General features: G+C 38.6%; 1 protein-coding gene across 1 annotated transcript; it reads left to right on the top strand.

Moving 5' to 3' along the window:
- The first annotated feature begins 8,278 nt into the window (after positions 1-8,278).
- On the top strand, positions 8,279-13,551 carry LOC108246458 (nuclear receptor subfamily 5 group A member 2-like). Its single transcript, XM_017434013.1, has 6 exons — positions 8,279-8,380; positions 8,499-8,640; positions 10,126-10,739; positions 10,953-11,072; positions 12,682-12,829; positions 13,298-13,551. The coding sequence occupies exons 1-6, from the start codon at positions 8,279-8,281 to the stop codon at positions 13,549-13,551; spliced, it is 1,380 nt and encodes a 459-aa protein (XP_017289502.1).
- Positions 13,552-17,283: the final 3,732 nt, after the last annotated feature.

Consider the following 17,283-nt stretch of genomic DNA (forward strand, 5'->3'; position numbering starts at 1 on the left):
TGGAGAGCACAAAAATGTCTTGAACTCAGTCAGTTTTCCAAATATTGAGATGAAATTTGATGTAGTAGCAGCTGAGAGTTTCTCATTCAAAACACCTACTTTGAGCCTGACATCTTGCAATGTTACTTGAGACTGTGCATAATGTTATTTATTCTTAAGGTTTGGCCAAAACGGTTACAGCTCCATTATTTCTCAACATAAGAAAATTTGACATCAAAAACAGCAGACAATATGCCTTTACTATGAAAGAGTAGATATGATACACTGCAAAATGAATCATTATCCTGATATATCAAATAATCAAAGTTATGGTGTTCAAATATTGATCAGTACTTATTAAGTGTTTGTTTAATAGGCTGCAGCAAACTGGTGTCCTCTTTCAGAGGACGACACTCGTGTCTTGAGGGCAGGAAATGTGGGAATTCCAAACAATAAAAGAGGCCTCAGCTCTGTCTGTTTGTATTTGTGTTTTTGGCTGAGTGTTGGTGCACATATGGTGACTTTTTTTACAGACTTTCCTTCTTCTAGAAACAGCCTGTAAGTTGTTTGTTCATGCAGGGAATCATGACATGTAACCACGTAGATTTCACATGTAAAAAGTGTTGGTGGCGTCATACCAAAAATATTTTTGTCGCTCTATATGCTCTTTTTTTCTTACCCTAACCGTTCAGTTAAGTGCCATCAAGTTATTGCTAAAACCTAACCCAGAAATAAATATATATATACAGTATGTTGAGGATTGGAGCTTTCCTGAATATCATTCTGCCAGACACCTTTCAGGAGAGCAGCTCACAAAACAAACATTTTAATCATATATTCAAGTTTTCTTTCTTAAATAATAAAAGTAGTCACAAAAACCCAAAATTTGAAGAAATACTTTTTTTTTTGCTTTACTTTCAAAATCATTAAATTTGCTCCAAAAATTGGTTAATTATAAGTTAAGGGATAAACACAGAACTGAACATGCAGGATTAAGGACAACTAGAAAGGTGTTGAAATTAAAACATTTGCTGCTTTAATTTCTTCTTTGTTTTTTTGAAACAAAGAGATTTGGGAATTCACAGCAGTCTCTGTCTCAAATTCTTCAAGTTTCCCGACAAAGATTCAGCTGATTCCTCCTAAATAATCAGCTCTGACTTCAACAAGTCTGTAAGGAAAATCAGCTTCAGACACTCTGTGAAAACCTTCGCAGGTTATTTATTTAACTCTGGCTTTTGTGGCAATAAGAGAACACGACCCAGAAGCTACAAAAGCGTTACAGTCGGCCGGCGCAGCCTTCCATCTGAACACACATGGTTCGTGTTTTCTTCTTTAAATCCCACTTAGCTGCTTCCCAAACAGAGTGCTTCGGTTCGGAAATCTTATGTTAGATACACAAGGAGATAGAAGGAAGCCGCTCTCCCTCCTTAAGCCTTTTTCCACCAGACAAACTCAGCTTCTTATTAAAGCATTACGGGCATGTCAGCTGTGGATGCACATTAAAGATGTTCCTGGCAAGGACTTTGTCTCAGTAACAAAAAATGAAAAAAATGTGAAAGAACTGAATGAACTAACAAGTAGGGTCTGTGAGGTGATTATACACAGACTCCATATCAATAAGTTCACCTTATTAGGGGTGCTGAAGGCTCAGAAATAGTGCTTCTTTTAGCTTGACTAGACCTTACACTATTAATTTCTTGTTAGTGATCATGATTGACTGCAGCTGGTAATTGTTTTGTTTTTTGTTTTTTTGCCAGGATAAAAATTGTTCACCAACATTCAAAACAATGGGGAAGTCCAGGGGGCTCTGTGAAGATCTAAGAGCAAGAGGATGTTAAGAAACAACCCAGGAACCACAAGGGCTTAAGCCCGCCGTGAACCGGACACTGCTGGAACGCCAGGGTCCCCGTCCACCGTGAAGCCAGTTTTTTTTTTTTTTTATTGCAGACCAAGAAAGAAGCCCCTGTTAAAACAGGGACACTTTCCATCTGGACTGAAAGTTTGCAGCTGCCCATAAAAATCCCCACAAAGAAATCAGTAGATTCCATAGTTTTTTCATCAGAAATAATAAAGCAAAAGAAAACAAATCTGTGTCACAGTCTTGGTCAGCTTGGTGACACATTCAGAGGTCAACCTGCAGAACTTACGGCAGTTTATAAAATAGCCTTCACATGAACCGCCACAAATTAGAATTAAACTCTGCTTTTTTCCAAACTGAGGTCATTCATAGAGCTATCTGCAACAGGTAAGATAATAATTGTTCATAACACATAAGGGCAAAACAGCAAACAGGTTATCGGGACCCTTATTTTGCAGCAAATCACAAAAGCAGAATTTGAAGCAAGATCTGCTTTAAATCGCTCTTATTTTGACCAAAAGCTGCTGCTTTTTGAACACCTTGTTATTGAAAATATATAACATACATGTTGTCATTGATATGCAGAAATCATATGTTATATTTGCTACACATATGGTGTAAATTTAGTCTCTTTCCACTTTAAAAGCCTCTTCAGTCTGCCAGTATTAGATGCTGATTGGCGTAAATAAAAGTGCCTTACCACAGTCATTAAACAAGACAAGAAACATTAACCCACACTCTTTATTCAGATATGCAGTTTATGTATTCTGTATATTTTTATTGTTCCCTTTACGTGTTAATTTAAGTTTCCTCTGACTTAAACACTGATTCTAAGCACACTCCTGCAGGTTAAAGCTCCCTGGAACACAACGAGTGAGAGGTACATGGACTGTACAAACAAACCAGGTGTTTTTTATCTTCTGTCTTGATAAAACATCTCGGCATTATTGGTTTAGAGCCAAATGTAAAGAACCCCACCCACACCTTTAAATGCAGCCATAAACATGGCTTCACGCCTGTTTATTTGAGAAAGGGTCAGAAGAAGAGACTGGGTCAGACTCATCTTCAGTTCACCTTTGCATGAAGCCTGAACCCCGGCTCTCCAGAAACCCGGATCAGCCTGGCTGCTCCCGCCAGAACTGCCCTGAGCTCCGGGATCAAGGGAAAGCTGCCCCATATCCCAGCAGATGCTCGGACCGCCTGTGAACTGCATCCAGATGCTTGAACTCGCAGCTTTCCTGTCAGGATCTGCATTTTTAAAAAAGCAAAACGTCAAACATCTGTTGCTGCCTGAGCTTCCTGTCTTCTTCTGCTACGGTTTTCACGAGCCTTTTAGAAAGTCTGATTTGACAGCACAGTACCGTTTGGGTGCCTCTCATTCCCACTGTGTCCTGTTTCCTTTTTGCCGTGCAGCTTGTTCGTTTCTTCCCTTCAACACTAGTCAGCGACCATAACTGTGCCCTGCTGCGATCCGCTCCTCACCCTTTACCAGTTTCCTTGTTCTCTCATGTGGTACACTGCGGCCCAGACATTTAGTTTTACAGTCGTGGTAAAGTTCTGCCAATCACTCAGCTTTCTGTCTGTATTAGGAAACGGTTTTCACCTGGAAGAAAGCAGCTCGAGTTCAGAATGCCTCCTTTGCCAACGAGGCTGGAAAAACCTGGAAACTACAGCTCAACCTGGAGTCTGTTCTCCATCCTGTTTTACCAAAGTTTTAAGCTAAAACCATCTTATAATGACAAATGACAGGATGGCAGCCATTTTGGTCGAGTCTGTTGTGCTCAGTCTCATGCAGATCTGGTGTGAAGGGTTAGAGCTCAGAGTATGCATTGAGGAATACTCTCAGCTACCACCAAACCAAAATTTTAGCTCAGTATCTGTAAGATTACCTGAGCTATAGCTGTTTTTGTGATGCCTGAGGTTGGTTAGCTGTGGAAGCCCTTTTGAAATGGGTTGATTATCAGAACAGATCATTATTTTTATTTATCCTCAATTTCTGCTTTTCTTAAAAAACGTTTTTACAGACATACTGTCAAAAACTTTATTTCATAAAAATTAATCCCATTCATTATGTTTAACAGTTTAGGTGAATTATTTTTATTGCCCATTGGTGAAGGCAAAGAGAGAGATAATGTTTTTGCCCATGTGTGTGTGTTTATTTGTCTGTGCTGTTAGCAAAATATCCCATCAACCACTGAATGGGTTTTAATGAAACTTTCAGAAAGTAATTACTGACTGCACAGCAACAAAAACATGGTTGTTAGGCTGCCTTCAGGCCCAGGCCTCCCTTGAAAAAGAGCTCTGTGATCTCAGTGGGTCTTGTCTGGCTAAATAAAGGTTAATAAATAAATAAAAAGGTTAACTTTTACACTCAACCCAGTTTAAGATGGCTGCCACAGCCAATTGACCTGAGAAAACACAAAATGCCTATAAACTCAGTCAATGTTAAATATACTGAGTTAAGATTTGGGGTGGTAGTAGCTGAGAGTTGTTCCCGATATTTTGAGCGCAACACATTGTTCGGCATCTTTGCTGAAAACTTTGGCCTCAACGGTTTGAGTCAACTTTGTTTGTCTGTTTGCAAAATATCTCATAAACCACTGTACAGATTTTAATGAAACTCTCAGGAAAATAGTTATTGGCTGTGCATCTACAACTGATTCAGTTTTGGAGTCAGCCCAGTGCAAGATGGCTGCCACAGCTAAGTGACATTAGTCCACACAAAAATGACTATAACAGTCAGTTTTACAGATATTGAGAAGAAATTTGATGTGGTAGTAGCTGAGAGTCATTTACAACACATACTTAAAGTACTAAAAGATTAAGTGTAACCATGTGAGATGTTCCGGTTTGACCATAAGGGCTTTAACTTAATCTTTTTTCAGCATGAGATGATTTTAGTCTAAAACAGGCATGAAAGGCAGCGGTCGATATGCATTCATTTTAGGAATGCTAGGCCTTTAATTAGCTCGGAGCTCATTAAGGCAGAAATGGTCTAAATGCAAATCAGCGGCTGTACTTCATATAACAAAGACAATAACGAGTCCTATGGCACAAGTTCTCTCTCTGGTCTCTCTGGTTTCTTGTACTAAAAAAAAAAAAAACCTGTGTAAATGTAAAATAAATTTTTAGAGCATCACACTGCTGGACAACCAGAGAGAGGAATCCTTCTCCTGGAGAGATGGAAGCAGGAAGAGCAGCAGACGGGCCTCCTCCTCCTCCTCAGTCGGTCAGCACACAGGCTGTCCTCCTGCAGACAACCAGTCACTACAAGGTCAACTATCGGCTTCTGACGCAGCAGCTGAAACAGATCTGCCCGTCGGCCCAAAAGCCAAATGCTGTCACTTCAGTCTCTGGTTCTGATGTAGCTTCTTCTTCGTTGAGCTGCTTTGTTACAGCAGCTGAAAGATATGAAGGAATACTTAACAGGGTTTTCATCAGTTGTTTTTTTAACTATTTTATTTATTTATCATTTTATTGATTCAGGGCCAGTAAAGCCCGGACACTAAAAGGCCTCATATCCTGGATTATCTGATGTTGTATATTATTGCAGAATATTTCTGTTGTCCTGTCACTAAAATGACTTTTTTTTGTTCTTCTCACCTTATTTTTGTATCTGTCGCTTTTTTTCTTCTTTCCTTTCTTTTTGTCATAAAATGACTCAGGGTGGTATTGTGAGGCAGCTGCTCCTTCTTCCCTCCTAAAATCAGTGTGTGTGTGTGTGTGTGTGAGTGTGTGTGTGTGTGTGTGTGTGTGTGTGTGTGTGTGTGTGTGTGTGTGTGTAAAGCAAAAAAAAACATGGGACAATTCTAATAATAAATGTTATTATTATACTATTTAAGTAATAAAGATAAAATCAAGACCCTTTTTACTATAAAGTGTATGTTTTGGGGTAACCCTGGTTTGATTTTAAAAAAAGTTTAATTTTTATTTTTATTTTGGAAAATGCTTTATTTCTTAGAAGCTCATGGTTGCAGTCAAGGAGAAGAGAAGAGTTTGTGATGAATAAATAAATGCTGTAGCTACTAAAAACAACTGCTGTGGCCTTATTTCTTGATCAGTTCAACCTCGCCATCTGCTGGTCATAAGACATAATTTAAAAAAATGGTTTTATTTTACGGCTGTTTCCTTTAACACACTGCTCCTCCATCTTCCTGTCTTCTTGCTGCATTTTGTTTTAACAGAATGAGATGGTGAAGCAGATCATTTATGGGTTAAAACATTCATGTAATTTTGCGTTGTTAACTTTCAGTAATAGTTTTCAACTTTTTTTAATCCATATTTTCATTTGATTTGTTTCTCGCTGCCTGCAAGGAACCTATGATTTTATTTTTTCAGTCATAAAGATTGTGGTTCTGAGTCGAGGACAAAAATGTTGTTCACTAAATTAATGTATTTGAACACCAATTTTACTGAGCAGTAGCTGTGTCAGCATTTGTCTGACTGTGTTTATTAGTGTACAAAATCTAGTTGCGGGCAGTAAATTAAATGGATTTTAAACGTAGTCGAGCATTTCAACTAAAATGTTTAGATTCCTGTTCCGATTTTCTGACAGAATGTGACAAACGGCTGTAAAGGACGATGTGTTCATCTGATTGTTTTATTCTGTAAATGTAGGACATTTGTTAAAGCTCACAGCCTGTTTAAAATGGTTTTTGTGTTTGTCGTGTTTTCTTGGTATCAGCCATTCATGTGCACATTTCCACACATTAAATAATTCATTATTGTATGTTTCTTTTTTTTAGCCTGAGTCTGCAAACTGCTCTATTTCAATCCATCTCCCACACAATAAGAAAAGCAGGGACACCAAGAATAAACTCTCGACTGTGGGTGTTTTTTTTTCACGGCAAAATTTCTGCCAAATAGGTTCAGCACCCCTAACATCTACAAATACAGTCTCGCTTTGACATTTGATGCCAGAAAACAAAATAAGCCAGGTCCAAATCAAATCTATTCTTTATGTTTACCTTGATCTAAGGGTCCCATCATAGTATCCAAGTTCTTCAGTGTCTCTGAGTTTTTCAGACAGCTCTGTAGTCTCTCAGATGGGACCTTCACTTCTTCCCTTTCCCTCTCAGCTGCACAAGGCTCAGAGGACACCAGCAGGTCTGCATGATCCAGCGGCCCACCAGCTCACAGCAACAACATGGTTTCAAAAGATTTACACAACATAGTTTTATGTTCCAGGAATTTCAGTCAAGCAGTTAAGACGCTTCATGTACAATAGTGAACTGACTGCAAAAAAAAAAAACTGACTCAAGTGGAAGGACATGATCACCAGGACTGAACTGTCCATCCATCCATCTTCTATCGATTTTCTGCAATTGGCTTGTGGAGGAAACAGTTCCAGGAGAGAAACCCAGACCTCCTTCTTCCCAGAGACATTCTCCAGCTCGTCCTGGGGGATCCCAAGGTGTTCCCAGTTCAGAGAGGATCCATAAACCCTCCAGCGAGATCTGCCCCAAGGTCTCTTCCTGAAAAACCTCCAAAGGGAGGTGTTCACGAGGCATCCTAATCAGATGCCAGAACCACCTCAACTGACTTCTTTCGATGAGAAGGAGCAGCGGCTCTACTCTGAGCTCCCCCCCGGATGATAGAGCTCCTCACCTTGTCTCTGAGGCTGAGCCCGGCCACCCTACGAAGGAAGATTAGATTCATTAAATCCATTACAAGCACTGATGGTCGCTGAAGTTGTGTTGAGGAAAAAGACGTGAGTGTGACCTTTAAGTTGTCTGCTCTGAAGAATGATTAAACAGGTGACATAAAACCAGCCCCACCTCAGACAGAAAGTCTGCCATAAAGAACTTCGAAAACTCACAAAACATGTAGCAGAAGAGTCTGTACTTTTGGTTGTGACTGTACATCTGTATGCTGTTTTTCTGTGCAAGTATCCTCAGCTTACATCTCAACACAGCTTAAAGTTAACGAGCAAAGAAAACGTGAGTAAAAAGCATTTTCTGTATAACACCACAAATGAGAGCTGCCCTGAGCTGCTGCCTGTTTTGGACACACTTGAAGACTTTCCCGTCAGCAGTTCTCCCCTCAGATTTGAATAAAAAAAAGGGTGGTTTAAAATTACAAGCCAACCGCAGTAAAATAAAAGTAGTCACAAATGGAGAAGCAGGAGATGATGAGTTAGATTGGTGGATCAGGACCACAGAGAGGGTCCCTCCTCCGCAGGATGATATTGTGACTGAGGGATGTAAAAACAGGAGGAACAAGTCCAGCTTGACTCAACTACTGCAGCCTAACACTGACTCCACAAGTGGGACAGTCAGGCAGCAGTCTTATATTTTCTGTAACAGAGTAGTTATATTCAGGGTTTTTTTCTGTTTAAATTTGAGATCATTTAATAACTATCTCATTTAAAGTATTCTTTCTTTGTCTGTTTTTCTCCTCTGTCGTTTGTGGAGGTTGGTTTTTATTTTTCTGGTCAACAGAATGGAGCACAGATATGATGTGGATTTGGAGGAGACGTGTCCGGTCTGTGGGGACAAAGTGTCTGGATACCACTACGGTGTTCTCACCTGTGAAAGCTGCAAGGTGCGTTAAAGTTGACTGGATGATGGCAACACTGTTTCCGCCAGAGACACTTGACTACTGAGAGATGGAAGCAACAAAACAGCCTCCTTCAACTGGTTCTCTTTTTTCTCCTTTGCAGGGATTTTTCAAAAGAACGGTTCAGAACAACAAGGCGTACGCCTGTAATGAAAACCAGCAGTGCAGTATTGATAAAACTCAGAGGAAACGCTGTCCTTTCTGCAGATTTCAGAAGTGCCTTCGTGTTGGCATGAAGCTGGAAGGTGAGTGAAGAGATTGGACAATAAATATCTGATTTGACCATATGTTAGTTATTCCCAGGGGAAATGTTTAAAACAATCAAAGTAAATTATTTGTATTAATTTATTGTATTAATTAAATAATTGTATTAATTATTTGTAAGTCTTTTTTTACCTTTGGCCTTTTTAATTGCAGCTCTCTTTAAAAAATGAATGAGAACATTAAAAAAGGCAGAACAAGAATATATGACAGAAGAAATTAGTAAAAGTCTAGTCTCTTTGCTTTTTAGAGGATGTTCATTATTATGTTGAAAAAAAATATGACCCAAATTTATATTGTTTGGGCTTTTTCTTTTAAGTGTCTCAAAAGATTTTTCTTTAAAACTACGCAGTTATTAGTTTTCCTTCAGAAAAAAGTTAGATAAATATTCAGTCATGAATTGATTAACAAATAAAAGTTGTTGCAAGTTTTGTTTTTTTTCCAACAGCGTGCTTCTTTTGCTTCTTTTGCTTCTTTGTATGCATTTTTTTTTTTACTCCTATTAGCAGAACCGCTGCCCAGACTTAATTGAAACTCTAAGGAAACAAATGAATGTACGTCTACAGCTGATTGACTTCTGGAATCAACTCAATTCAAGATGGCTGCCACAGCCAAATACACTTAGGAAACTGAGAAACGACTTAACTTAGTTTATCAGATATTGGGCTAAAATTTGATGTGGTAGTACACATACTCTGAGTAATAACAGATCACACTAGATCTGCCGATGTTGTGAGATTGCACATAACGTCACCAGAATGGTAATAACGCCATCATTTTGTCAACATAATTTGATATTAGTTTGAAACTCGATGTCTATTCCTTCAAAGAATTGCAGGCCTTTAATGTTATTGAATTTGTTACTAGGTAAAGGTGAGGCTTTTAAAATGAATTAACGAATAAAAGAACAAATAGCGACAGCCATATTGATGCTCAATTCTGGTTCTATATATGGAAATATTATCTGGTTCAGAGGACACTGACAATAACAAATGACAAAACACAAGGAAGTCTATTTGAACAACATGACGAGGGAAAGTGTGTTACATCAGCTGACCTGCCTCCAGCATCTCCCCATTAACACCCTGTTAAGAAGATTAAAGGTGCACAGGAAGTGGGATGAAGGGTGATGTAGTGGATGGCACCTTAAAGCAAGAACATCTCCAGTCTGAATCTTGGTTCGCCCCGATCTTTGCAAGGTCACTTTTTGTGTGCTCTGGTTTCCTTCCACAGTCCAAAAACATCCAGGTTTAGTTACCTGATGAGTCCAAAGTGACTGTAGGTGAGCAGTTGTCTGTTTTATGTGTCTTTGTGTGGGCTCTGTGATGGACCGGAGTGTCCTGCTGACTGCTGGGATAGACTCCAGCCCATCCCTGTTCTGCCAAATGGCAAAAACTTCAGAATAATTTACCGTTGTTTATATATAGTCATCTTGAAACTGCTACTGACAGATGAACTTTTCTTTACAGCTGTTCGAGCTGATCGTATGAGAGGCGGCAGAAACAAGTTTGGCCCCATGTACAGGCGTGATCGCGCCCTCAAGCAGCAGAAAAAGGCTTTGATCCAAGCAGAAAGATTCAGACAGGAGAGCAGTCCTCCTCTGAGCTCCTCAGCTCACCAGAAAGACTTTACCTTCGCTGGAAGCATCCACTCAGTTACCATCCTTCACAGCACGCCACTAAACACAGACCAGCCTTCATCCATGTCTTTGTTCCTGACCTCTGACTCACCCGGTCTCAGCCAGCGCCGGTGTACCTCCCCGTCTAGCTGGACCATCAAGTCGGAGCCCTGCAACAACTGTGCAGATTCTCCAGGCTTTGCTGCAGGGATCGTCATCGACCCTCACGACTCGTATTCGAGATGTGCCATGAGCCCAGGCCCAGGGATGCCCCAGCTTGTCACGGAGTTCCTGCGCTGTGATCCGGATGAGCTGCAGCTGCAGAAGAAGATCACGGCTCGCCTCCAACAGGAGCAAACTAGCTGTCAAAAAAGTAGCTTCAGCCCAATATATGTCTTGGCTGATCAGCTGTTGTGCTCCATTGTAGAGTGGGCACGCACATTCATCTTCTTCAAGCAACTTAAGGTAAGATTCTTCTCCTTCTTCGTCTGTTTGTTATTCTGGCCCTAAAGTAGACCTACACATGTACCGCTCAATAAGGGCTTCCTTCCCAGGTGTCTTTGCAACAAACTGTGTGCAGTTCAGGACTTTGTGACTGTTTCGACTGTACACACCAACTACACATACGCCAAAAAGAAAAGAAAAGAAGAATGTTAGCTCTTTCTTTTGTGTCTCAAGGTCAGTGACCAGATGAAGCTGCTGCACTACTGCTGGAGTGAACTCTTGGTCCTGGATATTGTCTCTAGACAAGTTCTTTATGGTAAAGAGGGCAGTCTGCTTCTAGTCACTGGGCACCAGGTGAGTCACTCAGCTACTCCATCCATTCTAAAATTAACTTTACTGTATCCAGGTGGTATCCATATTATGGTATATTTGTATCCAGTTCAGTGTTTTTGGTTTTACTTATAAGTACAACACAGTGTAAGAGTTTGTACTTATCCAGCGTCCTCATGTGGCCACTGGTTCCAACATCAGGCCATTGTGATGTCTTTAAGTCCCACATCTCCGTCTAGTGCTCCGTCATGCTGTCATAATGCAGAAACATATGTAGTTCTTCTTGCCCTTCACATCTGCTCTGCCTATGATGTGAATTTTGTCATCATACTTGTCCATTAAGGTCTGCAAACCAGATTTTTTGTGACAGCACTGACTGTGAGCGCTGCCGTACACGCCTATTCCATCTAAACTGGCGGCACCAAAGATTCAACAGACAAAAAGAGCCACAAGCAGAAGAAATAAAATAAGACTGATGCTTGTTTTGAAAAAAAAAAAAACTGCATGAGGAGTCTTGATGCTGTTAACATTTAGATCGTTTATCACTCAGGAACCACAAGGACACAAAAAGTGTGTCAAATTCTTGGTGATAAATCACCCAAACTTTGTTTCTTCTTCTCACCTTTTAAATAGACAATTGACAAATCCCAGTGGTTGTAGCTGCAGACCCCTGAGTGGATGGTGGTGCAGCTGAACTATGAACACGAACACATATGAGCAAAGACAGTAGCAGAAAAGCTTAAATAATTATGTTTCTGCACTGATGCATCTATGAAGCATCCTGTGTCTGCATGATGACATTCATTCACTGTCTGACATTCAGGCAACTGCCTGATAACACCATCACTCCACTTGTGATGCTACCACTTTAACTCTCCGGTGTTCGTTCTAGACAGGACAACTTTTTAATCATTTGCATCTCTATCACCGGTCTGCATGTGACCAAATTACATCCAAATGAGATTCTTTCTGGGTGCCTTATTTTATCTGTCTTGTATAATATCATTAAGACTCACCTATCATATTTTTCTATATATTGAATTTGTTTTGTAGATCTTCAGATATACATGTTTTTATTATGATTGGTTAATTTAGTCATATGACAGAGTGACATACTGCTTACATATGATTTAAGATGGAGCTGTATGTAGCAACTTTGATGAAGTGCTGAGTGCTCAAAACATTATCTTGATGCAATAAATACACCTTAAATAAAGTCCTTCAGTGTGCAGGCCTTTCAAAGTTTCACAATTTGAACTAATTTCTTTGTTGAATTTATGAAAAATGCCACATACTGCAGTTTGACAAACAAAAAATAGGATTTTAGCACCAAGAAGGTGATTCCCAAGAAGCTGTTACCTGAAAACTTGCTGTACAGTCCACATTTCACTGGATTTTCTCTTCTGTGAAACATAAAATATAGAAAATTGGTCATCTATTGTAGATATTTTAAGCTCCTTAAAAAGGGTAAAGAAACTATGAGTAGTTAAATGTTTCTGCTCAATACTGTGAAAATCCTTTATAGCAGCTGCTAACAAAGGTTCATTTTATTTTATTAAAATAGTCACTGTGAAGTTGCAGAAAGTACAAACCAGAAGGACAGATGACTATCCTGACATCATCTTTTACTTAGGTGGAGTTATCAAAGATAGCCTCCCATGCTGACCCTGCTCTAGTTAGACTGGCCCAAAGAGGAAAGGATTTTATGGAGAAACTTCAGATCCTGATGGTAGACCGTCAAGAGTTCGCCTGCATGAAGTTCCTCATCCTGTTTAATCCAGGTTAGTGGCAAACAAGTTGTGCTATTCTTTCAAAGTTCTAAGCTGGTAGTTCAGTTTAACAAGACAATCTGAGTCAAATTAACTTTTTAATTTTACTTTTTAGTTGTAGTGATCAAACAGACACATGCACTATTAGAAACTGTTTCCACCACAGGAGCCTTTATAGTTTAGAAACTTGAAGATAATTGCTGAAAAATGTCTCCATGGAAATCTGACAGGTTGATAGTGAGAATGCAGAAAAAAATTCTCAGTTCTGCACATTGTTGTCATATGTTGACTTGGTTGGAGCTGGAGAACACCCTCCTACCTTGACAGGACTATGAAATTATGTTAGTTAGCTGATGCAGGTTTTTCAAATTTTTTTAATGGATTGTAAATAATACTTCTCAAATCTTAAGTTGTCCACCCTAGAGCACAAAACAGTTGTGCCATTCATTGATTGTTGTTTGTTTTTCTCTCACTGGTCAGATGTTAAGGAGCTTGAAGACTACAAGTTTGTAGAGAGTGTGCAGGAGCAGGTCGAAGGTGCCCTGCTGGAATACACCCTGACCGCCTCTCCGCAGTACTCCGGACGTTTCACTCATCTGCTGCTGTGTCTGTCTGACTTACGCTCCCTCAGCGCTCTGGTTGAAGACTACCTGCACCGCAGACACCTGAGCGGCGAGGTGCCCTGCAACAACCTGCTCAACGAGATGCTCCACGCAAAGCAGGACTGGACATGAAAAGTCATCTGCATATGACTTCATATGAAAGCCACAAGCTCTGATTAGGGTTGAATTCAATTTGTAAAAGTGTCTCTGCTCATATTATGTGCTTTGGGACTGAAATGTAGCATCAATGTGTAAAAATAAATGTTAGAAATGGTAATAAAATGTAGCATATGGATGGATGGATGGATGGATGGATGGATGGATGGATGGATGGATGGATGGATGGATGGATGGATGGATGGATGGATGGATGGATGGATGGATGGGACCGCATCACTTTTTCTATGATCACTGATCAATCAGAAACCCCACAGAATTGTTTTAATGTTGCTAACAAATACAAACAAAGCAATAAAAGTTGATAACAACACATAAAGCTGTAGTTTACAAACAACATATCAATATACTTATAGATATATATTATACAAATGTAGATTATACATATACATAGGTTAAAGAATTAGTGAGACACAAACTCAGAGATGTGTTACTGAACACAGATTTACAACTGACTACGAGCAGGACAGCCACATTTTAATTTATATTAATTTAAATTGCATTGAAAAACAACAATTGTTAGCAATGTAAGAAAAAAAACTATCCAAAGAGAAATGAGTAAAGCCAAAGCTTATTTGTGCCCATCTTAAACCCAAATATCATCATCCCAAAACAGAAAAATTGAGTTTTGAGGCTGAAGCTGCTGTCTGTCTTTAAACTTTCAAAGTTTGAAAATTTACTTCTAGATCTATTCAGTTTATTTTTCCTACTTAGAATTGGAAAATATCACTTTCTGTGGTAAAACAAAACAAAAAATACTCTATAAATTTACTCACAGGTATAATTGCACAACTATGAGTAACTTCTCAAGTTGTCAAGGCATTTCTTTATTTGCTGAGATTTGTTTTCTTAATTTTCCTTTTCTTTTTTTCAAATGAAATCCAATGTCAAAGCTAAAAATAAGAAAATGCTGTTTTTTTCTCTCTTATCTTATTGTTTTTTCTACGTGCCTAAATGTGATTTAGCTCTCTGTGGTAAAGACTGCTCTCTCTGACTTTACCTCCTAACATGATCTGTACTGTTGTTCATCACACAATAAATAAGAGATTAGAAGTAGAAGCAACAACACTCCAAAACAATAACAGCATTCTCTTTTGTTTTTTGTTTTTTTTTAGAATAATTTGTTTTAATTTTAGCAGATTTTTGTACAGTCATCACAAAATATTTATGACAATTTCTTTCTTTGAATTAGCTATCATTTTTCCTGTAAAAGAAAATGGGCTGTAAACTTCAGGTGGCATCCTTTTCTTTTAAAGATGACTGTATAAGAATCCTAAGAACATCTATTTCTAACAGCATGGATTCAGTAAAACCTGATGCAAATTGGTAAAACGCCTAACATGGCCAGTTAGAAATATTCAGTTATTCAGACATAAAGGTCTTCATAGAGGAACTGAAACCTGAAGGTCTACAGTGGGTTGCAGAAATATCCACTCCCCTGTTGTAGCATTCTGTTGGATTTTGAATTTAATTTTAAGTAATAAACCAACACAAATAACTTCAAATCAATGAAGTTAAATGAAGAGTAAAAATTTGTTCTGCTCCATCTGTTGCTCCAGTTCATAGAGCGACCTAAAGCAAAGTTGACTTTTTGGAAAACTGGACTGTATATGTTTTAAAACCTTTTGGAAAATTATGAGATGGGAAGCCTGTACGTTAATCCAAGATAATCCTCTGAAACATAAAGTCAGTGTGTGCTGGTTAAACAGACACACTTCCTGCACGCTGGAGTCAGGACACTTTAAACCTTTGTTATCGGTCACTCAGATCCTCTGATTACACCTTCAGCCACCTGTTTTGCTCCGTCTGCCTTAGTGTGAGGCCTAATCGACATAATGCACTCCTCCTGTTTTAAATGGTGCACTATCTGATCTCGTCCACCTCACTGGAGCTCATTACTAGACCTTGACATCCAGCTGGCGTCGAGCTGACACCTGTCATGTTCAAGGACGTAGAACGGCAGCAGATTAAAGACAGCGTTTTTGGATCCAGAGCGTGACGAGGAGAAGCTGCTGACATGCACTTTAATTCAAGATAATATTGTAATAAAGTGCATCTATGGATCTACCTATGTGTGCATGAACACACTCACACCTTAGAGTCAGTTTAAAGTCCCCTGTGAAACTAATGTGTATATGTTTCTGAGCTGTGGGAGGAAACCAGAGAACTCTTGCACAGAAAAAGACTCCAGAGTCTAAAGCAGCCTCAGAAATTTAAACTGAACTCTAAACCCTAACAGACTGAAATACCCTTGAAAAGATGTTTTCCATGACATAAGTTTGATTCTGATATTTCGAATAGCACTTTATCATGTTATAGAACATGGAGAGATTGTTTTTACATTATTGCCTTTTCTTATAAGGTTCAGGGTGTCAATATTAATCCTCAAGGAGCATTTTGATTTACAGCTACTAGTAAAGCATAAAACACAAAAATCATAAATAAATTAGAAGAACTCAGAGAGCGCAGACCTCCACCAAGGCCACAGTGTGATTTAATAGTGCGATCTGGATCATAATCTGAATCAGTACCAAAATTGAGTATATTGTTTTTATGACAAATCCAACATTTCCTGGAAATTTCATCCAAATCTGTTCATTAGTTTTTACTTGATATTTGCTAACAGACAGACAAACAAACCAACACACACCACATAACTTCCTTAGCCAGTGAAATAAAAACATTTCCCAAAATTGATTTATTGGACAACATGGTGGGGTGTATCTGCTTTCTAAATGAAGTATAATGAACTCCACGAAGATAGATGAAACCTTTTATACGATCAGATTTTTTAATATTGTTTAAGGCAGGAGTTCATTATTATTTATTCAGAATAATTATTCACCCATACTTTTGTGGGTATGAAAAGAGTCAATGTGGTCTTTTGGTACTCACTTTAGCAGCATTCGGCAACACTGGTGTTTTAATCTTCTGGAGCATCATTATTAGTATTTTCTGTAGTTTGAGGATAGTCTGATGTTTGCCTAATCCATAACCATAATCTTAACCTCCGACCCTGGGTTCTAGCCTTAATTAACTCTAGACAAGGACCCCAGAATAAATGAGCACGCAATGGTAAACATGAGCATGAACAGGCACCTGTTCAGTATGGGCTGATGTTATTAAATGAGGAAAATATGAGATAACCAGCACCCATCAGACTGCCAAATATTCCTTTAACTTATTCTTTAAAGTCAACCGATCCTTGTAGAAATTTCAGTACTCTTTTAATTAAATTAATTAATGCAAATAGATGAAAAACATATTTTTATTGGCTTCTGTATAACAGTCAATTCATAGTGTCATTTATTCATCCATGTTGTATCCTCTTTCTTTATTTAAGCTTGTCCTGGTAATGATCGTAGATCCTGTGAAATACTTAAACAGTAAATAAAATTAAAATATATATATTGCAGCAGCGTTTATGACTGATTTTGTGTGTAATTGCCTGTATGTTCAATGCGTCACTTTTTTTTTTTTTTTTTTTATGTAATTGAAATAACACAATCAATACAAGGCAGTTATCATTATACATTTGAACACAGATAAACAAAAGCCAGGGGGGAATACTTTATACACAAACATTGAATAAGGTGCACAAATCAATAGTTTTTATGGCTTTCTTATTGTTAGAGTCAGATATATTTATAATATATTGTTCAAGTTCCTTTTTAAAGACCAGAAAAG

The sequence above is a fragment of the Kryptolebias marmoratus genome, linkage group LG14 (assembly GCF_001649575.2).
Source record: "Kryptolebias marmoratus isolate JLee-2015 linkage group LG14, ASM164957v2, whole genome shotgun sequence".
Classification (NCBI taxonomy): domain Eukaryota; kingdom Metazoa; phylum Chordata; class Actinopteri; order Cyprinodontiformes; family Rivulidae; genus Kryptolebias; species Kryptolebias marmoratus.

Coding starts and splice junctions, on each gene's coding strand:
- LOC108246458 (XM_017434013.1), top strand. CDS start 8,279: ATGGAGCACAGATATGATGTGGATTTGGAGGAGACGTGTCCGGTCTGT. Junction 8,381..8,498: donor TCACCTGTGAAAGCTGCAAG/GTGCGTTAAAGT, acceptor TCTCCTTTGCAG/GGATTTTTCAAAAGAACGGT. Junction 12,830..13,297: donor CCTCATCCTGTTTAATCCAG/GTTAGTGGCAAA, acceptor CTCACTGGTCAG/ATGTTAAGGAGCTTGAAGAC.